This window comes from Oncorhynchus mykiss, chromosome 17 (genome assembly GCF_057628025.1).
Source record: "Oncorhynchus mykiss isolate SJ-2025 chromosome 17, ASM5762802v1, whole genome shotgun sequence".
NCBI lineage: Eukaryota > Metazoa > Chordata > Actinopteri > Salmoniformes > Salmonidae > Oncorhynchus > Oncorhynchus mykiss.
Genome location: NC_143038.1, coordinates 24737797 through 24764490, shown reverse-complemented (window position 1 = coordinate 24764490; position 26694 = coordinate 24737797). Strand labels below are relative to the sequence as shown.

Here is a 26694-nt window from a genome sequence, read left to right as displayed (position 1 = left end):
GTTCTGTGAAGATTGTAATTCCTCACTGCAGAATCAATAGGCAGTGAGAAGAGAGCCTTATTATGGTCCATGCAACATTTTTGCAAGCTATCTAATTTCATCTGGTAAAATGTATTTGAACACAGATTTCATGATCTGACATAATGATAGGCAACATTTTAGGCTTTACACTACAAATGAGTTATTTTTCAAGGGTTTTAATACATTTTTAAGCACTACTGAATGACGAGCCGTTTGGGAGCCAAATGAATGCCTCATTTAGGTGAGCAGAGCCAAAAGATCCGGCTTATGGAAAATATTTTGAATGTCCATCAATACTCTTTATGACAATACCTTACATATATCATAAGGTATTTATTTGAGGGCCTTGTTATACCCTAACAGTGGTCAAACTCCTGGTTTACAACTCCTGGTTTACAAATCACATTACGCTGGCATGTAAAGTGATGAGTAATTCTTATTGGAATCCAGCCAGAGTCAGGATATCCAATAATTGGAACTTTCAATCACCCACAACATGCATTCAGAATGACTGCCAGGGTAGGAAAGACTATCTAAAGCATCTAAACTGGTACAACCATCTAAGTAATGGGTGCAATACATCAAACTCCTAACAGGTTGGATTAGTTTAGAAAAATGTATGTTATTTATCTTTGTGTAGCATATGATTAAATCAACCAACCAATGTACACTACCGTTTAAACTTTTGAACACCCAGAGGCCCATGGGGCGACGCATAATTGGCCCAGCGTCGTCTGGGTTAGGGGAGGGTTTGGCCGGCAGGGACATTCTTGTGTCATCGCGCACCGGGCGCAGTGCACGCCCACACAATGGTGCGGCTGACTTCGGGTTGGATGGGCATTGTGTTAAGAAGCAGTGCGGCTTGGTTGGGTTGTGTTTCGGAGAACAACCTTCATCTCTCCCGAGTCCGTACGGGAGTTGCAGCGATCAGACAAGACTGTAACCACTACCAATTGGATACCACAAAATTAGGGAGTAAAAGGGGGTGAAAAAAAAAGTTCTAGGTAGAACCCTTTGCCTTAAAAATAACCCTTGTCTTCCAAAAAGGGTTCTTCAGATGAGGAGAAAGAACCATTTTGGAAGTGAAGATGTTAACATTATTGTATTTAGTGGGTGTGTGAAGTATACTTACTTCGGCAGCCCTTGCCATCCTCCGCCAGTAGCTGTCCCTCAGGGCAGATGCAGTAGTAGGAGTCTGGTGTACTGATACACTGGTGCTCACAGCCATGCTCCACTGTGTTACACAGGTCTGTGGAGGGACAAACACACACGGACACTCTGACAAACTGGGGGGCAGTGAACGAGAAGTGTGTGGTGTCATAGGTCCGGTCCAGGATCGATGGAATGCCGTGAGGGACAGCACAAGGATGCCGTTATTGGTACCATTCTAAAAAGCTGATGCTAACAACGTGCACATTTTATACAATGTCTAATGTGTTTACTAAAATCCAATTTGGATATATTTGGCTGTTTTTGCAGCGTAATATTTAGATATTGTCCTTTTCGGGTGTAGAAAAATGTTTGCTAAATGCGAATTCCATTTGTAAAAGCTGAAAGCATAGATAGCCAGTAATTGCATTCTGGTTACCAATGCAGTTAAAATGTAACTAGATAGCATAAAGCAAGATAATGTTATTTGATTGTGACCAACAGCATAGGTGTTTCTATAATAAACAGACCTTCGTTCAAATAGTATTTGTATTGTTTTGAATACTTTAGCTGCTTTCGATTGAGCTGACTTGGAGCACTTGAACTGACATAGTCCCAAAAGTGCAAATGTCGCCCACCTGGCATTCCAATCATGCTCAAAGAAAAAACCTACTATTTGAACTCAGATCAGAAATATGAACAAAGTCCTGTTGTGTGCAAGTAATAAGGACCAAAAATAAGACCTTTAATCTTCAAAACCTATTTTCAAGTGTATGTTAATGCTGGGTCTCAAGCTTGATAAACACGGAATAGTACATACTTTAGGTTTATTGCGCTTGCAATGTTCACCGCAAATCTCACCCAGCAGCTGCCTCAAATATTCTGCCCCTAGCTACAGTAAATACATTCTACTGTTGGGCCTGATGATGGCCTCACTAACTTGTGCAGGTAATCTTGTCATTGTTGAGCTTAAAGCCAGCTACTGTAAATACATTCTACTGTTGGGCCTGATGATGGCCTCACTAACTTGTGCAGGTCTTCTTGTCATCGTGGAGCTTAAAGCCAGCGCTGCAGTCACAGGTGAAGGCTCCAGGGGAGGGGATACAGATCTGCTCACAGTCATGCTTCTCCTCAGCACACGGGTCTATCACTGGGTCATACAAACAGAGACACTGATTATTGCTTGAAGGGAAGGTTGTAGTTTCATATCTGGGCTTCCTCAATGGTTTGGCCTGATGATGGCTTCACTAACTTGTGCAGGTAATCTTGTCATCGTTGAGGGTGTAGCCAGTATTGCAGTTGCAGGTGAATGTGCCCAGAGAGGTGATACAGATCTGCTCACAGTCATGCTTCCCCTCAGCACACATGTCTATCACTGTATTATAAAAAACAAAAACACTGATTACTGCTTGAAGTGAAGGTTGTGGTTAATGCCCAGAGTTCTATTGTTTGAGACCTTCTATACCAACTTGGGCTCTCAAGTATTCCTAAGGAAGACACGATCATTCATCTTGGGGATTTTCTTGCCAATCGGCCAGGACCACAACATTTGGAGAGGAATGATTGGGAAAGAAGGTGTCAGCAAACCAACTCAAATGGAGTTATTCCCCTAACCAAATGTGTAGAACATGATCTTATCACCAACACATTCTTCCATCAGAAAAAAACAAATATCCTGGATTTATCCCCACTCTGGCATATCATTGACCATGTCATTGTCTGAGGCAAGGAACTCTTCAAACCGAAGTACAACCGTTGAGACGGAGATCCTTAACCAAACCATTCAGCGAATCATAAAGGAAGACCTAGGAAAACCACTTAGGAAGGAGCAGGTACAAAATGCCAGGTAAGAAATAGCAAGGCCACATACCTGAGCCTAAGTGCTCTTTCTTACACCACATACATGCCCTGCTTCTGAAGATCTGGCACAAGTAGAGAATTCCCACAGAACTCAGATTGTTACCATCTTTAAAAAGGGGGACAGGAATATTTGTGGGAACTACATAGGAATCTATGCAGTATCTTCCTACTGTCCACCACTGGGAAAATACTTAAATCACATACTGGCCAACTGACTCCTACCCCTCCCAGAATCACAACGAGGCTTTTTCCCATCCAGAGGCACAACGGACATGATTTCCACAACACAATAACTGCAAGAGAAAAAGCAAACACTTTACTTTACTTTTTTATAGATCTTACAAAAGGATTTGACTATATAAAATATCAGCTGCCCTGAAAAGCTCACCAGGGTACTGTGACTTCTGCATGACAACTTCTGCATGTCGTCAACACTGATCCTTTACAGTGGTGCTAAAATGGAACCCTTCAAGATGGAAACTGGGATGAAACGGCTGCATCACTGCCCCACCCTTTTTGCAATCTTCATTGCTGCCATCCTTCACTGCACATGTAAAATCTGTCTCAGGAAGTCCCAATCCTGTAAAAACATACAGCAGATTCTTCAACCTAATTAAAGTCAAGGCAAACAGCAAATTCACTTCTATTATGGAGCTCAAGTTAAGTGTTATTAGTCGTCCACTGAAATGCTTACTTCTTGACAATACAACAAAATTAAGAAATAACATATAAGAATACGAACAAAGTAAACGGCTCAGTAGAATATTATTTTTTGCATAAAACGGAAGGCACAATTGGGATTAGAGGGAATTTTTTTAATTGTGCAGCATTGCTTGTAGATAAACTGTCTCTGAGCCTGTTGGTATCAGACCTCATGCTCCGATACCGTCTGCACGGCAATAAGAGAGTTAACAGCTCATTGCTGGGGTGTGTGGTCCTTGATGATGGGGAGGGGGGGGGGGGGGGGCCTTCCTCAGGCACAGTTTCAAGTAGATGTCCTGGATGGGTGGGAACATGGTTCTAGTGATATACCGGGCTGTCTTCACCACCCGCTGGAGGGCCTTGTACGGGAATTGCTCCGTCCACGGCCACAAGGCTGTGACGTAACCGGTCAGGATGCTCTCAATGTGCAGCGGTAGAATTTGGAGAGGACACGGTGTTGGCATGCTGAATTTCTTCAGCCACCTTAGGAAGTAGAGATGCTCATGCGCCCTCTTACAAGAGTGGTGGACACAGATTAACTTATTGAGGGAGAGGTTGTTGTCCTGGCACCACAATGAGAGTTCAATTACCTCCTCCTTATAGGCTCACTTGTCATTGGTTATCAGGCCTACAACCATGGTGTTGTCAGCCAACTTGATGATGGAGTTGGTGTCAGCCTGGGGTCTGCCCGTCTGGAAGTCAAGGATCCAGTTCCAGAGGGTGGTGTGCAGACCCAGGGCTCTGAGCTTGGTGTTGAGCTTGGAGGGAACAATAGTGGTGAATGATGAACTGTGGTCAATGAAAAGCATTCTCACATAGGTGTTATGGCCGTGTGAATAGCGATGGAAATGGCATCTTTTCTGGATCTGTTGGAGAGGTAGGCAAATTGGAGTGGGTCTGTTTGTACATGATCCAGCAATAAAGACTGCTTCTGTGCAAGAGGATTTTTGCTGGCTAATGATCTTGTACAGTTTGCCTTGGTGTTTGCTTGTGGCGGTATGTACACAGGTGTGATAACACGTGAATTCCCTCTGCATTTAGTGGGGTCGGCATTTTAGCATCAGGAACTCCAGGTTCGGAGAACTATATAGAGATATTTTCAACTTTGTTTTACCAGGAATTGTTGATGAAGAAACAGACCTCTCCCCCTACTCTTACCAGTAGCTGCAGTTCGAACGATAAGGAAAAGGGAAAAGCCATCTGGTTGAATAGCAGTCGAGTGTATCGTCTGTAAGCCAGGTCTCTGTAAAAACACATCCTTCTGTGATTGAAGCCTTGCTCTGAGTTCAAAGTATTTTCCAGTGATTGGACATTGGCCATCAGGATACTTGGAAAAGGAGGCTGTGTAGCCCATCCGACTAGCTTGGAGACCCCTTTCCTTCCTCTTCTTCATCCCCGGTGTTGCCTTTGGTCATCTTGTTTAACAGCAACATGTAAGTCCGCTGTGCGGTGAACAAAGGAGCAAACAAAGTATATATATTTTTTTTAAAGCCATAAAAAAAGCAAAGTCGAGCAGGAACCGGGAAGACGCGCACCCTCCTCAGAGCCGCATATGTCTCCAGTATGCACATGACAAAGCAATGCCTGCCCACTTTAGAAGAAGACTTTGCAAAGACGTACACACTCCTGGGTCTGGCCCTGAACAACAACAAAAAAGACACAAATCATCCACTAAGCCCCACCAGACAATACAACACCGGTCCCAACAATATATGTTGACAATACCACCCGTGTAAATGTGGATCACTTTCGATACCTTGCCAACTTTCTCTCCTCCAAAGCTGACATAGACGCGAAAATACACCACCTCCTAAAATGTGTCAGTGGAGCCTTTGACAGACATGGGAAATTTGTCTTTGATGATTGTGATATCTAAACTAAAGTCCTCATTTACCAAAGCTGTAGTTCTCTACTCCCTACTGTATGGGGAAACCTGCACCAACTCCTGTAACGGCTCTTGTACTCCCAGCTTAGACTATGGAATGGATGCATTAATAGTTACTTTTCTTGAAGTTATATTTAAGGCATGCAGATATACAGAAAGGATCAATTCATATGTTTTCAGCTACAGTTGTGGTCTGTAACACCACCAAGGACCCTTCTCAGATGATGTAGAGTCTCTGAGAAAACTGTGGGAGACCCCACTAAACCAGGATAATTTTTCCTCACAAGAATCTGACTTTCTGGGCCAGAGATATTGAAACTGTAATTTCTTATTGAATCTTTATTAGGACAGGGATTCAATGCTGGGAGTCAGTAAAAAGGTCCTCCAACAACAATTTGAAATGCCCTAGAGCAGGTATTCCCAAACTGGGGTACCGCGTAATGCCGTTGAGGGTATGGCAAATTAAAATGTGATCCATAAAAATAAAAAAAATCTTTACATTTTCAAACAGTACATTTATGTTTTCCAACGGGGATATACATTTGGGTGAGTTTTTTTTCTCGCCTGAGTAGCCTCGTTTCACTTCCAAAAGTAAAATGAAACCATCTTGTGTTCAGCGAATAACAACACAATGTCAAATACAGGTAGGAGCATATTGTCACATTTTTTTTAATCGAGAGACGAGCTTAGTTTTCTTTACTGCCCATAATTTTCACTTGTCTGACCGCTTGCATGATGACGAGTTTCTCACACAACTGGACTATTTGGGTGATGTTTTTTCTCGCCAGAAGGATTTGAATTTAGGATTACAGGGACTCTCCGCAACTATATTCAATGTGCGGGACAAAATTTGAGGCTATGATTAAGAAGTTGGAGCTCTTTTCTGTCTGCATTAACAAGGACAACACAGGTCTTTCCACCATTGTATGATTTTTTTTGTGTGCAAATTAACTCAAGCTTATGGACAATGTCAAATGTGATATAGCGAAGCACCTGAGTGAGTTGGGTGCGCAATTATGCAGGTACTTTCCCGAAACGTACGACACAAACAACTGGATTGGATATACCACGGTATCGTTAGATTATAGAACCATCCCATGAGTAGATGTAATCCATCGGAGACAACTTGAAAACAACATGTATTTAGTTTTATATCAGTAAGGGCTTCCTGCACATCTGCAAAATTTGACTGTAGCCTTATCACAGCCAGGAAAGCAGCTGGGGCAGTTGTGTACATAATAGTATCATCTGTATTTTTTTTACAGATCGACCAATAGCATTTATATGAACAGTGAAAAGAACAAGTCCTAGTATCGACCCCTGCGCAACAGCTTATGTATCTTAAGAAATGTGGACTGTCAATCACGATGGCCTGAGTTCTGTCACTAACATAGTCATTCAATCATGAACAGAGCTCACGCCTATTGAGGACAACTTGTTTCAATAAAATAGCATGATGAACAGTATCAACAGATTTTGACAGGTCCACAAACACATTTTAAATCATTGACAAGATCAAAAAAAGTGGTTGCTATAATAGTGCTATGCGGATTGGTTTACATTCAAAATACATTTCTCAGATAAAAAAAAGAGCAAAGTTGTACATTTATCAAGCCACAGATTCTGAACATATTACTGAAGATATAAACAGACTAGGTCCAAAAGACTTCTTAACAGCTTCTACCCCCAAGCCATAAAACTCCTGAACAGCTAATCAAACACCAACCTGACTATTTGCATTGACCCCCCCCCCCCCCCCCCCCCCCCCCCCTTACACTACTGCTACTCTCTGTTTATCATCAATGCATAGTCATTATAACTCTACATGTGCATACAGTATTACTACAACTAACCGGTGCAACCGCACATTGACTCTGTACTGGTACCCCCTGTATATTGCCTCGCTATTGTTATACTACTGCTGCTCTTTAATTACTTGTTACTTTACTTTTTATTTTTAACTTAACCAACAATGCAGTTTAGAAAAATAAGTGTAAGTAAATATTTCACTGTAAGGTCTACTACACCTGTTGTAGTAGGCGCATGTGACAAATACAATTTTATATTATTAATTATCCGTATGACATATATATACACATACAGTTGAATGAACCAGACTGTGGAGGTCTACCATTTTTTTCGGAGGTATTGGCTGATTTCTTTTGATTTTCCCATGATGTCAATCAAAGAGGCACTGAGTTTGAAGGTAGGCATTGAAATACATCCACAGGTACACTTCCAATTGACTCAAATGATGTCAATTAGCCTATCAGAAGCTTCTAAAGCCATGACATAATTTTCTGGAATTTTCCAATCTGTTTAAAGGCACAGTCAACTTAGTGTATGTACACTTCTGACCCACTGGAATTGTGATACAGTGAATTATAAGTGAAATAATCTGTCTGTAAACAATTGTTGGAAAAATGTATTGTGTCATGCACAAAGTAGATATTCTAATTGACTTGCCAAAATGACTAAGTGTATGTTATCTTCGACTTAAACTGTACATTTAGAAAGATTATAAGTCATTTCAAGGCTTATTCATACTGTTTTGTTGAATAGGAAATACATCATAAAATATTTCATATTTCAAAAAAAAAAAAATATTTGTACTGTGTACTTGAGCTTGTGTCCTCAAACGTGACTATACCTCAGCAATTTATTACTTTTTTTACCAGAAAGGTGAGATTTTAACCTTTCTTGGAGTATGCAGCATTACTAGTTATCAGTGGTGGAAAAAATACTAAATTGTCATACTTGAGGGAAAGTAAAGATACCTTAATAGGAAATGACTACAAATAGTACTTGGGTAAATGTCTAAAAGTATTTGGTTTTAAGTATGAAAAGTAAAAGTATAAGTATAAATAATTTCAAATTCCTTATATTAAGCAAACCTGACGACACAGTTTTCTTGTTATTTATTTATATACGGATTGCCAGGGGCGCACTCCATAACTCAGACACCATTTACAAACCAAGCATGTGTTTAGTGAGTCCGCCAGATCAGTGGCAGTAGGGAGGACCAGTGTATGAATTGGACCATTTTCCTGTCAAATTATGAGTACTTTTGGGTGTCAGGGAAAATGTATGGAGACCCCAAACTACATAAGAAAAATTACTTTAAAGTGCTACTTAAGTACTTTACACCACTGCTAGTTATCCTTTATGGCCCTTTCATGATAAACAATTACTTTTGGGGATTACTTAGTGTGGCGTCCCAGTTATGTGGCCGGGGAAAGCCACTGTTTTGAGTGTCAGCCACGTCCCACAACCCGCAATGTTGGCGGCAGCAAGCACACCTGAGGTCACTAGGCCTTGTTAGGCTGCAATGCACCTGGGGAAATTTAAGTGGCTGCTTTAGTTTAGCACAGGGGCTGGACGCCAGAGGCTGAGCTCTACGGACATTTATTTGAAGCCCTGGACATTGTGTTCTCCACAGGAAGAAGTGACCGGTCTACAAGTGAAGCTGGTAAACTGGGTAGCAGCCCGGCAAGTTTTCTTTAAAGTTAAGGCTATCACTAGGTTCAGTTAAGTGGAGTGGGAGAGTTTTGTTTTTTGTTAATGTTTGAGAACCAGATTTGTGAACCTTTTATTTTGAATAAATATGCTAGCCTAGGTTAAGCTGTGTCCCTGTCATTGTTCTTCCTCATTGCCTTCCTACCAGTCACCTACCAGCCACGCCTATTGAGTCATTCCAGTAGATTACATTTTCAATTACATTTAGGGTGTATTGAACCAACATGGATTCACTTTTAAACTGGGTTAAATCAAGGTTTATCTATTTCTTGTTGCACCAATTTTTAAACCTAGTTTGAAATGAATTGTAGTTAAATTAAATCCTTCCTCTAATCTAAGTTTACACCTAGATTAATTTTAAGCCTGTTGCTCAATTAATAAAAAAAATATATATATAAACTTAGATTGCCGATTAATTCTAAACTGCCACTTGAGGGGTTTAACTTAATTTGTTTTCTGTCTAGTACTGGCAAATAAGCCAACCATTGAGAACCTTTCACGATGGAGTTGCAGTAGTTCTAACATTACATTGTTATTGTTTTATCAAGAAACTGCAACTTTGTGGCCTCATTTGTCAAGTAGGCTAGCTACTTCGTTTCAACTCACAAAAATACCTCATATTGGTGTAACATGTCACTAATCATAGTTTAAAACCGTTATTCATAGATTTACTGATCCCAATTTAAAATTAAGTGGTGCAACACAGCTCTGATTAATTATAAACCTAGATTTACAAAACCTAGATTAACACTGTTGGTGCAACCCATCTTTAATTACATTTAACTGGTTTAAGGTACTTGCTGAGACCTGCAGATAGACAACATCACCATAATCCACTACTGATTTAAAAGTGCTTTGAACAAGATCCTTTCTGACTGACATTGAAAAATAAGACTTGTTCCTAAAATAAAAAACACATTTTTTAAGAATGTGAAACACAGTTTCTTCAGCATATGAATGTGCTGTTTAAAATTCAGCTTTCATCTAACCAAATCCCAAGAAATGTATAGGAGGTGACCCTATTAATTTGCTGGCCTTTTAGAGTTAAACTCTTCAAGTGACTCCTATCTACTTTCAGAGAAGAGAAAATCATATGTTTAGTTTGCCTTGCATTAAGCACCAGTTTCAATTCGGAAAGTTGCTTTTGAACAGCATCAAAAGCCAACTATCCTGAAAAGCCTTCTCAATATTACATGTGCTAGAATAAATAGTGTCATCAGCATACAGATGGAGATTTGCAAAGTCAACAGTCTTCCATATATAAGTTATATACAGTGTTAAAAAAGATCAGACCTAAAATTGAGCCCTGGGGAACTCCTTTCGTAAACCTTCGAAACGTCGATTTCATTCCCTGCTGTGCTAAACCCTTTTCTGCCACAAAAGTAGTGTTAGAACCAATCCAACTCTTCAACACTTAAACCAATTTTTTGTCTAAACAGCAGGGCGAGGTCAACAGTGTCGAAAGCCTTTGATAATTCAATAAAAAGTGAAACAGTGATGTTTCTTGTCCTGAGCATCTAGAATATCACATTTACCGCAGTAATGGTACTATGCTTGGCTCTAAAACCGACTGATATTGAGAACTTATAAAGAAAGTCTTTCAACTGTCAGTTCACCAGGTTGTCAAAAACCTTTTCCAGTGCAGACAGCTTTGATATGGGACGATAGTTATCCAACTGGGACGGATCTCCAACCTTATGTAAAAGTGCGTTCCAGACTTTTGGAATCGTATTATTCACCAATGAAAGATGTTAATGAGTGAGAGGGGCAGCAAATGTTTTTTAAATAACGATCAAATTCCAGCTATCAATAGATTTGAGTGCCTTTACAACTTTTGAAAACTCAATCTCGGTATAATGAAATGGATGAACCGTAGGCCGGCAGGCGGCAGTTTCATTCACAGCCTCATTTGAGATGTTAGGATGGAGTTCATTATCAAATGAATGCCCAGGCTTAGCAACATGCTCATAAAAAATATCAAGCAGTTGATTCTTGTCTGTCACTTAATGGTTTTCCATAATTTTTGTCGGGTTATTGAGGTTTGCCTTGGTAGATTCGTAATAGAAGTTAGATTTGCATTTCCGTATTAACAAGGTGCACTTGTTTCTCAGTGCCCTGAATAACTGCCATTCAGCCTTTTTGGCTTTAGCCCATTTGTGTATTTTGTTTTTGGATCAAATCAGATAATTCCTCTGTAAACAAGGGATTGTCTCTACCTCTTACCCAGTACTTTTTGAGAGGGGCATGTTTATCACAGATACTAAAAAACATGGAATGAAAATAGGAGAATGCCTCCTCAGTCTGGCAAAAACAGCAATCCTATCCCAGTTGCATGCGTAAATTTCATGCAGGAATGCCTGCTTACAGAACTCCTTAAAATGTTGTTTGACCATGTACCGAGGGGGCACTTTAGGGATTTTAGGGTCTCTAATGCAAGCAACTGCACAATAATCTCTTAAATCATTAGGGAAAATACCAACGGCCAAGTACTTATGTGGATTGTTATTTAGAATAACATCAATAAGTATTGACTTGGAGATGTATTTTGGATTGGGTCTTGTGACTGCATTTATCAATTAAGTAAAATGCAATGTTTTGCACAGTCCTCTTGTGGTCTCGGAGTTTGGATATAACCAGTCCCAGTTTAAAATCGCCCATGAGAACCATTTCATTTCCCCCCCCCACAACCACGCTGTAGTTTAGCCAGAGAATCCAGAGATTCTTCTTTTGCAGATGGAGGTCTATAACATCCTATTAAATCTAAGCTCACAGCTTTCTTTCTCAGCAAGGTGCATCTTTTGCATTGCAACACAGAAAAGCTGTAGCCAGGAACATTGACTTATGGTTCTCTAGAGCCTGAGCTGAAACAAGACACCTCCTAACTTTCAGTCCTCACTCGGTTGTAAACACATAACTTGCATCCTACAGTACCTAGTGAAAGCTGATGAAATGTCTGTAATATCTTCTCTGAGTGTTTTAAGTGTGTGTGTGTGTGTGTGTGTGTGTGTGTGTGTGAGAGAGAGAGAGAGAGAGAGAGAGAGAGTGTGTGTGTGAGAGTGTGTGCATGCGTGTGTGTGTGTGGGCGGGGGCCAGCCTGAGTGTGAATGCATGTATGTATATTTTGGTCTATATACAGTGCCTTGCGAAAGTATTCGGCCCCCTTGAACTTTGCGACCTTTTGCCACATTTCAGGCTTCAAACATAAAGATATAAAACTGTATTTTTTTTGTGAAGAATCAACAACAAGTGGGACACAATCATGAAGTGGAACGACATTTATTGGATATTTCAAACTTTTTTAACAAATCAAAAACTTAAAAATTGGGCGTGCAAAATTATTCAGCCCCCTTAAGTTAATACTTTGTAGCGCCACCTTTTGCTGCGATTACAGCTGTAAGTCGCTTGGGGTATGTCTCTATCAGTTTTGCACATCGAGAGACTGAAATTTTTTCCCATTCCTCCTTGCAAAACAGCTCGAGCTCAGTGAGGTTGGATGGAGAGCATTTGTGAACAGCAGTTTTCAGTTCTTTCCACAGATTCTCGATTGGATTCAGGTCTGGACTTTGACTTGGCCATTCTAACACCTGGATATGTTTATTTTTGAACCATTCCATTGTAGATTTTGCTTTATGTTTTGGATCATTGTCTTGTTGGAAGACAAATCTCCGTCCCAGTCTCAGGTCTTTTGCAGACTCCATCAGGTTTTCTTCCAGAATGGTCCTGTATTTGGCTCCATCCATCTTCCCATCAATTTTAACCATCTTCCCTGTCCCTGCTGAAGAAAAACAGGCCCAAACCATGATGCTACCACCACCATGTTTGACAGTGGGGATGCTGTGTTCAAGGTGATGAGCTGTGTTGCTTTTACGCCAAACATAACGTTTTGCATTGTTGCCAAAAATATCAATTTTGGTTTCATCTGACCAGAGCACCTTCTTCCAAATGTTTGGTGTGTCTCCCAGGTGGCTTGTGGCAAACTTTAAACCACACTTTTTATGGATATCTTTAAGAAATGGCTTTCTTCTTGCCACTCTTCCATAAAGGCCAGATTTGTGCAATATACGACTGATTGTTGTCCTATGGACAGAGTCTCCCACCTCAGCTGTAGATCTCTGCAGTTCATCCAGAGTGATCATAGGCCTCTTGGCTGCATCTCTGATCAGTCTTCTCCTTGTATGAGCTGAAAGTTTAGAGGGACGGCCAGGTCTTGGTAGATTTGCAGGGGTCTGATACTCCTTCCATTTCAATATTATCGCTTGCACAGTGCTCCTTGGGATGTTTAAAGCTTGGGAAATCTTTTTGTATCCAAATCCGGCTTTAAACTTCTTCACAACAGTATCTCGGACCTGCCTGGTGTGTTCCTTGTTCTTTATGATGCTCTCTGCGCTTTTAACGGACCTCTGAGACTATCACAGTGCAGGTGCATTTATACGGAGACTTGATTACACACAGGTGGATTGTATTTATCATCATTAGTCATTTAGGTCAACATTGGATCATTCAGAGATCCTCACTGAACTTCTGGAGAGAGTTTGCTGCACTGAAAGTAAAGGGGCTGAATAATTTAGCACGCCCAATTTTTCAGTTTTTGATTTGTTAAAAAAGTTTGAAATATCCAATAAATGTCGTTCCACTTCATGATTGTGTCCCACTTGTTGTTGATTCTTCACAAAAAAAACAGTTTTATATCTTTATGTTTGAAGCCTGAAATGTGGCAAAAGGTCGCAAAGTTCAAGGGGGCCGAATACTTTCGCAAGGCACTGTATCTCCATCAGGATGTTGCTTTTAGTGCATTGTATTGTTTGGCCTGCCGATGGCGTCGCTAACTTGTGCAGGTCTTCTTGTCGTCGTTGAGGGTGTAGCCGGTGTTGCAGCCGCAGGTGAAAGCTCCAGGGGAGGGGATACAGATCTGCTCACAGTCATGCTTCCCCCCAGCACACGGGTCTATGGCTGTATCATACAAAGAGACAAAAATCACGGTTGCTGTTAAGTTAGTAACTGCTGAAACTTAACTTGACCTATCCTACATGCTCACATTGATAATTTCCCATTGATATATACAAGAACCAGACCCAGTTACAGCTTACCCAGTTACATGCACTTGACTGACATATATACTGAGTATACAAAATATTAAGAACACCTGCTCTTTCCATGACATAGCTTTCACCTGGTCAGTCTGATACCTTATTGATGTCACTTGTTAAATCCACTTCAAACATTGAAGCTGAAGGGGAGGAGACAGGTTAAAGAAGGATTTTTAAGTCTTGAGACAATTGAGACATGGATTGAGTATGTGTGCCTTTCAAAGGGTGAATGGGCAAGACAAAATATTTAAGTGCAATTGAACAGGGAGGTGCCAGGCGCACTGGTTTGTGTCAAGAACTGCAATGCTGCTGGGTTGCTCAACAGTTTCCTGCGTGTATGAAGAATGGTCCACCACCCAAAGGATATCCAGCCAACTTGACTCAACTGTGAGAAGCATTGGAGTCAACATAGGCCAGAATCCCTGTGGAACACTTGACACCTTGTAGAGTCTATGCCTCCCAAAATGTAGGCTGTTCTGAGGGCAAAAGTGTGTGTGTGTGGGAGGAGTGCAACTCAATATTAGGTATTTTCAGTGTATAGTTAATTAATAATAATACAAAATGATTAAGTTGGCTCATTGCTAGCCCCATTGACAGCCTATACCTTTACAGGTATTGCCATCCTCGTTGAGAGTGTACCCTGGCAGACACAGGCAGTGGAAAGAACGAGGGGAGCTCTCACAGAGGTGCTCACAGCCATGGTCAGACTCCAGGCACAGATCCATCCCTGGAACCCCAGCAGACAAGCAACAATTCAACATTTAATCACTCTCATCATATTGGCATTAGGAAATACAGTGGGGCAAAAAAGTATTTAGTCAGCCACCAATTGTGCAAGTTCTCCCTCTTAAAAAGATGAGAGTCCTGTAATTTTCATCATAGGTACACCTCAACTATGACAGACAAAATGAGAGAGAAAAAATCCAGAAAATCACATTGTAGGATTTTTAATGAATTTCTTTGCAAATTATGGTGGAAAATAAGTATTTGGTCACCTACAAACAAGCAAGATCTCTGGCTCTCACAGACCTGTAACTTCTTATTTAAGAGGCTCCTCTGTCCTCCACTCGTTACCTGTATTAATGGCACCTGTTCGAACTTGTTATCAGTATAAAAGACACCTGTCCACAACCTCAAACAGTCACACTCCAAACTCCACTATGGCCAAGACCAAAGAGCTGTCAAAGGACACCAGAAACAAAATTGTAGACCTGCACCAGGCTGGGAAGACTGAATCTGCAATAGGTAAGCAGCTTGGTTTGAAGAAATCAACTGTGGGAAGAATTATTAGGAAATGGAAACCATACAAGACCACTGATAATCTCCCTCAATCTGGGGCTCCACGCAAGATCTCACCCCTTGGGGTCAAAATGATCACAAGAACGGTGAGCAAAAATCCCAGAACCACACGGGGGGACCTAGTGAATGACCTGCAGAGAGCTGGGACCAAAGCAACAACGCCTACCATCAGTAACACACTACGCCGCCAGGGACTCAAATCCTGCAGTGCCAGACATGTGCCCTTGCTTAATTAAGCCAGTATATGTCCAGGCCCGTCTGAAGTTTGCTAGAGAGCATTTGGATGATCCAGAAGAAGATTGGGAGAATGTCATATGGTCAGATGAAACCAAAATATAACTTTTTGGTAAAAACTCAACTCGTCGTGTTTGGAGGACAAAGAATGCTGAGTTGCATCCAAAGAACACCATACCTACTGTGAAACATGGGGGTGGAAACATCATGCTTTGGGGCTGTTTTTCTACAAAGGGGCCAGGACCACTGATCCGTGTAAAGGAAAGAATGAATGGGGCCATGTATCGTGAGATTGAGTGAATGAAGGAGTGGCTTCGTAAGAAGCATTTCAAGGTCCTGGAGTGGCCTAGCCAGTTTCCAGATCTCAACCCCATAGAAAATCTTTGGAGTTTGGAGTTGAAAGTCCGTGTTGCCCAGCAACAGCCCCAAAACATCACTGCTCTAGAGGAGATCTGCATGGAGGAATGGGCCAAAATACCAGCAACAGTGTGTGAAAACCTTGTGAAGACTTACAGAAAACATTTAACCTCTGTTATATACCCTTTGTTGGCAATGACAAAGTATTGAGATAAACTTTTGTTATTGACCAAATACTTATTTTCCACCATAATTTGCAAATGAATTCATTAAAAATCCAATGTGATGAAAATTACAGGACTCTCATCTTTTTAAGTGGGAGAACTTGCACAATTGGTGGCTGATTAAATACTTTTTTGCCCCACTGTATAAGGAAAGTTCCCAAAAGCTAGTGATGCTCTTGTGAGAATTAGATGCTTGATATTGTGCTGCCAAGGATGCAACTAATAGCAAGAGCTAAAAATCCCACAGAGCTTTATTCTGACTTGAGTATATTTTTTATTTAACCATAACTGACTTACCTAGTTAAATAAAGAACAAAATCTTATTTACAATGATGGCCTACCCCATACAAACCCTAACAACGCTGGGTCAATTGTGCACCGCCCTATGAGACTCCCAATCACGGCCAGTTGTGATACAGCCTGGATTCGAACCAGGGTCTGTAGTGACGCCTCTAGCACTGAGATGCAATGCCTTAGACTGCTGCGCCACTCGGGAACATTTTACAAGCTTTGAAAGACTCAAGTACGAATACAAACCTTTGTGGACACTGGCGATCTTGACACACTTCAGCAACCATAAAGTGGGATTTGTAAAGTTGGATACTATGGTTGGAACAATAACTTTGATTTATCATGGAAACTGAGTAATGTTGATAATTGTTGATTATCGCTGAACATACACAGTACCAGTCAAAAGTTTGGTCACACCTACTCATTCAAGGTTTATTTTATTTTTTTACTATTTTCTACATTATAGAATAATAGTGAAGACATCAAAACAACACATGGAATCATGCCGTAATATAATTTTTTTTAAACAAATCAAAATATATTTTATATTTCAGATTCTTCAAAGTAGCCACCCTTTGCGACAGCATTGCACACTATTGGCATTTTCCCAACCAGCTTCAGGAGGTAGTCACCTGGAATGCATTTAAATTAACAGGTGTGCCTTGTGGAATTTCTTTCCATCTTAATGTGTTTGAGCCAATCAGATGTGTTGTGACAAGGTAGGGGTGGTATACAGAAGATGGTCTTTTACCAAATAGGGCTAAGTCTATATTATTGCAAGAACAGCTCACCTCATATTGCAGCCCAAATTAATTCTTCAGAGTTCAAGTAACAGACACATCTCAACATCAACTGATCAGAGGAGACCGCGTGAATCAGGCCTTCATGGTCGAATTGCTGCAATAAAACCAATACTAAGGAACACCAAGAAGAAGAAGATACTTGTTTGGGCCAAGAAACACGAGCAATGGAAAATTTGTCCTTTGATCTAATGAGTCCAAATTTGAGATTTTTGATTCCAACCACCGTGTCTTTGTGAGATGCGGAGTAGATGAACGGATGATCTCCGCATATGTGGTTCCCACCGTGAAGCATGGCGGAGAAGGTGTGATGGCGTGGGGGTGCTTTGCTGGTGACACTGTCTGTGATTTATTTAGAATGCAAGGCACACTTAACCAGCATGGCTACTACAGCATTCTGCAGCGATACGCCATTCCGTCTGGTTTGGACTTAGTATCATTTGTTTTTCAACAGGACAATGATCCAACACCCCTCCAGGCTGTGTAAGGGCTATTTGACCAAGAAGGAGAGTGATGGAGTGCTGCATCAGATGACCTGGCCTCCACAATCACCCGAGCTCAACCCAATTTAGATGGTTTGGGATGAGTTTGACTGTTGAGTGAAGGAAACGCAGCCAACAAATGCCCAGCATGTGGGAGAGCCTTCAAGACTGTTGGAAAAGCATTCCTCATGAAGCTGGTTGAGAGAATGCCAAGAGTGTGCAAAGCTGTCATCAAGCTAAAGGGTGGCTGCTTTGAAGAATCTAAAATCTAAAATATATTTTGATTTATTTCATGGTTTTGATTTTTTCGCAATTTTTCTACAATGTAGAAAATAGTAAAAAATAAAGAAAAACCCTTGAATGAGTAGGTGTGTCCAAACTTTTGACAATAATTCGATAATATCACTTATCGACCCAACCCACCGCAGAGCTTGTCCTGGAACTGCAGGCCAAACTGGTAGATCAGGTCAAAAGACTCCACCAGGAAGACATGGTCCTCGATGGGCGGCGACGCCATAGCACGCAGCGAGGTCATATCCGCCCGAGCAACGCCCACCGCATAGATCTCGATTCCCTTGTCTCGAGCCTCGGCTGCTACCTCCGCCACGCGGTCCTGGGGCCGCCCGTCCGTTACGATGACGGCCACATTGGGCACCTTGGGTCGGTCGCCCTCGGCTGCCGTGAAGGCATGGTTCATGACGTACTTGATGGCCAGGCCCGTCATGGTGCCCTGCGCCAGGGGGACGATCTCATTGATGCCTTTCACCATGCCCTGCAGCTTGCCATGGGTCTTGAGAGAGAATTCGTTCTGGACCTAGAGTCATAGAAATATGCAAAGCATCAGTCACCTCTTCATATGCAGGGTTTGCATGTCTAGCTATCTCTATTTAGGTGCAACTGAGTCTTCACCAGTGGTATTTAGCCTTTACAAGAACTACAACTGGAAAGGGAAGCCAAGCTAAGAATTCATCAAGAATGATCTTCCCTTTCCAAGCATAGTTCTTCACTAATGTGTATAAACAAAAGGATAAATTGTGAAGTTGATAAGAGGTTGTGGACCTGGCTGGAGTACTGCACCACGCCCACTCGGGTGGCATTCGCCTCCATGTCCAGCGTGTGGATGATGTCAATCATGAACTTGCGCATGGACTCAAACTCGTGGGGCCGCACACTTCGAGAGCTGTCAATAATGAACATGAGGTCCACTGGGCCAGACTTGCACTTCTGCTCCGGTCCTGGTTTAGGCGAAGTGAGAATGTGTGAAGCCAGAGTGGGAAATCATGAATATCACATTAGCTACGGCATAAGCAGACAATTAAACAGTAGTTTTGTATTAATTTCATTAACTTCCTTGCAACGCCAGTTCTCATTTCGATGTATTCTTGGAATAAAATATAAAAATGCAAGAAGCAATTGAATGTGGGCTGAACTGCAATCCATTCATGGCCTTTTTATTACTTCACAGTTGGACTCGGCTAACCTTCTTTAGGCCTAGCCACAGCCATGGTGGCCAAGGCTAGCAGGACAGACACACAGACACACAGCTGTCTCATGTTCAGGGTGCTGGTCTGGGAGCCGGACCTCTCGGGGCTGAGTTTAGGCAGGCTTCACACTGCACCGCAACGAGAGAACACAGAACAAAACAGGTCATCGAGAGTACTTTACCACCAGCACATTCCTGCGACAAAAACCTTGACACCAATCAGATGGCGGAGGTACAGAGGAGTAATTCCTATCCTAATAGACGGCTGCACACAGGACTAATGTGCGAAAGGCATGCTGTCAATTCAAAACAAGCATTATAAAATAAACTTCTCTTCTTCAGTCCTGAGAGAGGTGTCCAGGTGAAATGTATTGTTATCGCTCAGATAATTGTACCTTGAATAGTAGTCATTCATTGGCCTCATTTTGGTCAATTTGTGAATGCCTAATGGGAACAACTTCTTCAGAGAGCGTAGACAGACATCACATCAAAGACAAATGTGCCATGTGCTTTTCCTACTTGGCAGTGAAGTTTGAGTGAAGGAAACATTAAACCAATGCCAATTGACATGAGCCGGCAAGCTCTCTGATATGAAAATGGATGTCAAAGCCAACATACTAAGTTCATAGATAGCAAGAGATTGATATAAAGAAAAGAGGGATACAGCAAAATAAAGTGAGATGGAAAGTAATCAGGTTTCCATCCTACTCTTAATTTTTTCAAATGTCAACAAAACAAAAAGACGCTAGACAAGGTGGGATCTTTTTGTGTCGGTAAAATTAATTATGCGAGAAATGTTGGTGGAAATGCTTTTATGCACAAATATTGATTTAACCATCATATCGATTAAACTTGATGATATGTTGTGTGGTCCTCCCACTACGACTTGTCGAGAAAGCATGCAGTTTATTTGGCTACAGATGAGGTGCTGAATATTTGCACGAAATGTAGAATGTTTCCACAAAAATCTGTCACCAATTGACAGTCGTGAAGAGGACCCGACAGAGTACGACAAAGCCTATTCCCCCAAAGGAGACTGAAATGATTTGTCATGGGACCTCAGATCCTCAAAAAGTTCTACAGCTGCACAATCGAGAGCATGGTTGCATCACTGCCTGGTATGGCAACTGCTCGGCCTCCGACCACAAGGCTCTACAGAGGGTAGTCCACAGGCCCACTCCAAAAGGCTTTCGGAGCCATCATCGACTCAGTGGGTTTTGTCCAACATGTCTCTGGACCTACTCACTGTCACAGTCATACTCTGGACCTAGTTTTGTCCCATGGAATAAATGTTGTGGATCTTAATGTTTTTCTTCATAATCCTGGACTATCGGACCACCATTTTATTACGTTTGCAATTGCAACAAATAATCCCCAACCAAAAGTGGTCCTATAAATTCACAGACAACACAAAGCTTCCTTGATGTCCTTCCAGACTCCCTCTGTCTACCCAAGGACGCCAGAGGACAAAAATCAGTTAACCACCTAACTGAGGAACTCAATTTAACCTTGCGCAATACCATAGATGTAGTTGCACCCCTAAAAACTAAAAACATTTCTCATAAGAAACTAGCTCCCTGGTATACAGAAAATGCCCGAGCTCTGAAGCAAGCTTCCAGAAAATTGGAAAGGAAATGGCGCCACACCAAACTGGAAGTCTTCCGACTAGCTTGGAAAGACAGTACCGTGCAGTATCGAAGAGCCCTTACTGCTGCTCGATCATCCTATTTTTCCAACTTAATTGAGGAAAATAAGAACAATCCTAAATTCCCTTTTGATACTGTTGAAAGCTAACTAAAAAGCAGCATTCCCCAAGAGAGGATGGCTTTCACTTCAGCAGTAATAAATTCATGAACTTCTTTGAGGAAAAGATAATGATTATTAGAAAGCAAATTACGGACTCCTCTTTAAATCTGCGTATTCCTTCAAAGCTCAGTTGTCCTGAGTCTGCACAACTCTGCCAGGACCTAGGATCAAGAGAGACACTCAAGTGTTTTAGTACTATATCTCTTGACAGAATGATGAAAATAATCATGGCCTCTAAACCTTCAAGCTGCATATTGGACCCTATTCCAACTAAACTACTGAAAGAGTTGCTTCCTGTGCTTGGCCCACCTATGTTGAACATAATAAACGGCTCTCTATCCACTGGATGTGTACCAAACTCACTAAAAGTGGCAGTAATAAAGCCTCTCTTGAAAAAGCCAAACCTTGACCCAGAAAATATAAACTATCGGCCTATATCGAATCTTCCATTCCTCTCAAAAAAAATTTGAAAAGGCAGTTGCACAGCCTGAAGACAAACAATGTATACAAAATGCTTCAGTCTGGTTTTAGATCCCATCATAGCACTGAGACTGCACTTGTGAAGGTGGTAAATTACCTTTTAATCACATCAGACCGAGGCTCTGCATCTGTCCATATGCTCCTAGACCTTAGTGCTGCTTTTGATACCATCGATCACCACATTCTTTTGGAGAGATTGGAAACCCAAATTGGTCTACACGGACAAGATCTGGCCTGGTTTAGATCTTATCTGTCGGAAAGATATCAGTTTGTCTCTGTGAATGGTTTGTCCTCTGACAAATCAACTGTAAATTTCGGTGTTCCTCAAAGTTCTGTTTTAGGACCACTATTGTTTTCACTATATATTTTACCTCTTGGGGATGTCATTCGAAAACATAATGTTAACTTTCACTGCTATGCGGATGTACACAGCAGTACATTTCAATGAAACATGGTGAAGCCCCAAAATTGCCCTCGCTAGAAGCATGTGTTTCAGATATAAGGAAGTGGATGGCTGCAAACTTTCTACTTTTAAACTCGGACAAAACAGAGATGCTTGTTCTAGGTCCCAAGAAACAAAGAGATCTTCTGTTGAATCTGACAATCAATCTTAATGGTTTTACAGTCGTCTCAAATAAAACTGTGAAGTTACTCTGCGTTACTCTGGACCCTGATCTCTCTTTTGAAGAACATATCAAGACTGTTTCAAGGACAGCTTTTTTCCATCTACGTAACATTGCAAAAATCAGAAACTTTCTGTCCAAAAATTATGCAGAAAAATGTATCCATGCTTTTGTCACTTCTAGGTTAGACTACTGCAATGCTCTACTTTCCGGCTACCCGGATAAAGCACTAAATAAACTTCAGTTAGTGCTAAATACGGCTGCTTAGAATCCTGACTAGAACCAAAAAATGTGATCATATTACTCCAGTGCTAGCCTCCCTACACTGGCTTCCTGTCAAGGGGCAAGGGCTGATTTCAAGGTTTTATTGCTAACCTACAAAGCATTACATGGGCTTGCTCCTACCTATCTCTCTGATTTGGTCCTGCTGTACATACCTACACGTACGCTACGGTCACAAGACGCAGGCCTCCTAATTGTACCTAGAATTTCTAAGCAAACAGCTGGAGGCAGGGCTTTCTCTTATAGAGCTCCATTTTTATGGAATGGTCTGCCTACCCATGTGAGAGACGCAAACTCGGTCTCAACCTTTAAGTCTTTACTGAAGACTCATCTCTTCAGTGGGTCATATGATTGAGTGTAGTCTGGCCCAGGAGTGTGAAGGTGAACGGAAAGGCTCTGGAGCAACGAACCGCCCTTGCTGTCTCTGCCTGGCCGGTTCCCCTATTTCCACTGGGATTCTCTGCCTCTAACCCTATTACAGGGGCTGAGTCACTGGCTTACTATGGCTCTTTTATACCGTCCCTAGGAGGGGTGCGTCACTTGAGTGGGTTGAGTCACTGATGTGATCTTCCTGTCTGGGTTGGCGCCCCCCCCTTGGGTTGTGCCGTGGCGGAGATCTTTGTGGGCTGTACTCAGCCTTTTCTCAGGATGGTAAGTTGGTGGTTGAAGATACCCTCTAGTGGTGTGTGGGCTGTGCTTTGGCAAAGTGGGTAGGGTTATATCCTTCCTGTTTGGCCCTGTCCAGGGGTGTCATCGGATGGGGCCACAGTGTCTCCTGACCCCTCCTGTCTCAGCCTCCAGTATTTATGCTGCAGTAGTTTGTGTCGGGGTGCTAGGGTCAGTTTGTTATATCTGGAGTACTTCTCCTGTCCTATCCAGTGTCCTGTGTAAATTTAAGTATGCTCTCTCTAATTCTTTCTTTCTCTCTTTCTTTCTTTCTCTCTCTCGGAGGACCTGAGCCCTAGGACCATGCCTCAGGACTACCTGACATGATGACTCCTTGCTGTCCCAAGTCCACCGGGCCGTGCTGCTGCTCCAGTTTCAACTGTTTTGCCTGTGATTATTATTATTTGACCATGCTGGTCATTTATGAACATTTGAACATCTTGTCCCTGTTCTGTTATAATCTCCACCCGGCACAGCCAGAAGAGGACTGGCCACCCCACATAGCCTGGTTCCTCTCTAGGTTTCTTCCTAGGTTTTGGCCTTTCTAGGGAGTTTTTCCTAGCCACCGTGCTTCTACACCTGCATTGCTTTCTGTTTGGGGTTTTAGGCTGGGTTTCTGTACAGCATTTTGAGATATCAGCTGATGTACGAAAGGCTATATAAATAAATGTGAATAAATGTGCAAGCGGTACCGGAGCGCCAAGTCTAGGTCCAAAAGGCTTCTTAACAGCTTCTACCCCCAAGCCATAAGACTCCTGAACAGCTAATCAAATCAAAACATTTGTTTTTCTTTCAAAAACAAGGATATTTCTAAGTGACCCCAAACTTTTGAACAGTAGTGTACATATTATCTTGACTAACCCCCTGTAAATAGCCTCTCTTCTGTTATTTCTGATGCTCTTTAATTATTTGTTATTTTTCAAATTTTTACTTGACTGCATTGTTGGTTTAGTAAGAATTTCACTGTATGGTCTACACCTGTATTCGGCGCATGTGACAAATAAAATTTTATTTGATTTAGTTTGAGCAAATTAAGGGGTAGACAGACAGAGGTTTATTAAGACAGACACGAAGATGGAGAGATCAGGACCTCGCTAAGAGCCCACATCCAGCTGAGAGAGACCCTTATGCATTGTGATCTTGATCCAGTGCAGAACTCTAGAAGTGTGTTTCAGTAGCCTCCTTCTGTAAGTACATGTGTGCAGGTACAAAGATGCCGAAGTGTGCCCCACTACTGCCTAACTAACACAGCAGTGCCCATACTACCAGGCCCCCTATTCTCACAGGTCACACCACAACAAATACAGCAGTCTCTTTCTTAATTATGCATTAAGAAAAACATTCAGTGCACTTTACTATTCCCCTGTTAATCCACTGCACTGAATGGACTGATAATTCGACATTATATAATGGTATAAGTTGTGGATGCTAAATACTGGAGCAGTAATCAAGCAATTATAGCACAATTGACAAAAGAAAAGGAAGACCTAGCCTACTATACTGAATGAAAATATGAACACAACATGCAACAATTTCAAAGATTTTACTGAGTTACAGTTCATATGAAGAAATCAATCAATTGAAATGAATTAATTAGGCCCGGATCTATGGATTTCATATGACTGGGAATACAGATATGCGTCTGTTTTAAAAAAATGTACCTCATAATGGGCTTTCATTACGGTATTTTTGTACGTTCAAATTGCTATCGAAAAAATGCAATTGTGTGTGTTGTCTGTAGCTTATGCCTATCTGTACCATAACCCCACCACCACTATTGGGCACTCTGGTTCACAACGTTGACATCAGAAAACCACTCGCCGACACGACGCCATGCACATGGTCTGCAGGTGTGAGGCCGGTTGGATGTACTGCCAAACTCTCTACAATGACGTTGGAGGCGGTTTATGGCAGAGAAATGAACATTAAATTATCTGGCAACAGCTCTGGTGGACATTCCTGCAGTCAGCATGCAAATTGCAAGCTCCCTCAATTTGAGACATTCGTGGCATTGTGTTATGTGACAAAACTGCAGATTTGAGATTGTCCTTTTACTAACAGGTATGTAAACATATTTGTGCACAACATTTGAGAGAAATACACTTGTGCGTATAGAAAATGTTGTGTTTGTATTTTTGTTCAGTGTAGGTATGAAAATGAACAGATTGAACTTTGCATACGATTCTTCATCACATGGGAGTAGCTAAAGTAGCATGGAAGAAGATATGTACAGTTGAAGTTGGAAGTTTACATACACCTCAGCCAAATACATTTAAACTCAGTTTTTCATAATTCCTCACATTTAATTCAAGTAAAAATTCCCTGTCTTAGGTCAGTTAGGATCACCACTTTATTTTAAGAATGTGAAATGTGAAATGAAACTTGGGTCAAATGTTTCAGGTAGTCTTCCACAAGCTTCCCACTGTAAGTTGGGTGAATATTGACACATTCCTCCTGACAGAGCTGATGTAACTGAGTCAGGTTTTGTAGGCCTCCTTGCTCGCAGGCACTTTTTCAGTTCTGCCCACAAATTTTCTACAGGATTTCCTCCTAACATAACGATGGTCATTTTGGCCAAACAGTTCTATTTTTGTTTCATCAAACCAGAGGACATTTCTCCAAAAATCTTCTGGCGTTTGGAAATTGTTTCCAAGGATGAACCAGATTTTTTCTGAGGTCTTGGCTGATTTCTTTTGATTTTTCCATGATGCCAAGCAAAGAGGCACCGAGTTTGAAGGTAAGCCTTGAAATACATCCACAGGTACACCTCCAATTGACTCAAATTATGTCTATTAACCTATCAGAAGCTTCTGAAGGCCATGACATCATTTTCTGGTCTTTTCCAAGCTGTTTAAAGGCACAGTCAACTTAGTGTATGTAAACTTCTGACCCACTGGGATTGTGTTACAGTGAATTATAAGTTAAATAATCTGTCTGTAAACAATTGTTGGAAAAATGACTTGTGTCATGCACAAAGTAGATGTCCTAACCGACTTGCCAAAACTACAGTTTGTTAACAAGACATGTGCAGTGATTGTAAAGCGAGTTTGAATGACTCCAATCTAAGTGTAGGTAAACTTCTGACATCAACTGTACATTCTTTCTGCAGCTTTCTATAGCTCTTCTGTGAAACCTTTCAAAATAACGAGCCCAAAATAACAGGCTTAGATGTCAGTGCTCACCCTTGGGGAGCAATGCCACTAATGCAACTTCCATACTTCCCTTACACCGGCCCCCATATGCCCTGAGTTCACAGGGAACTATCAGTTCTACTGTGTGGGTTGAGGCTCCCTGGAAGTGCACATTACTTTTATTCTGGTTTCCTACTTGATAGAAAACACAGGTGTCTTATTCTCTGCCATTTATTTTCAGAGACACACCACTCAACTCTTAATGCAATTTCAAAAACTAAAGCTACTGCATAGCTGTTAGACAAGCACTCGATGT

At 41.5% G+C, this 26694-nt stretch overlaps 1 protein-coding gene across 3 annotated transcripts in view; it reads right to left on the bottom strand.

The window, feature by feature from the left end:
- LOC110493849 (matrilin-4) overlaps positions 1–26694 on the bottom strand; it is a 41800-nt gene that overhangs the window by 12661 nt on the left and 2445 nt on the right. Inside the window, exons 2-9 of one of the 3 annotated variants that reach the window (XM_090205130.1) lie at positions 19388–19519; positions 18967–19142; positions 18331–18721; positions 14825–14947; positions 13961–14083; positions 2423–2545; positions 2198–2320; positions 1154–1270 (exon numbers count right to left, since the gene is read on the bottom strand). In XM_090205130.1, coding sequence (XP_090061256.1) covers positions 1154–1270; positions 2198–2320; positions 2423–2545; positions 13961–14083; positions 14825–14947; positions 18331–18721; positions 18967–19142; positions 19388–19460 — 1249 coding nt within the window. In that variant the 5' untranslated portion in view covers positions 19461–19519. The remainder of the gene's footprint in view (positions 1–1153; positions 1271–2197; positions 2321–2422; positions 2546–13960; positions 14084–14824; positions 14948–18330; positions 18722–18966; positions 19143–19387; positions 19520–26694) is intronic. The other 2 variants (XM_090205131.1, XM_090205132.1) reach the window with 2 other exon arrangements.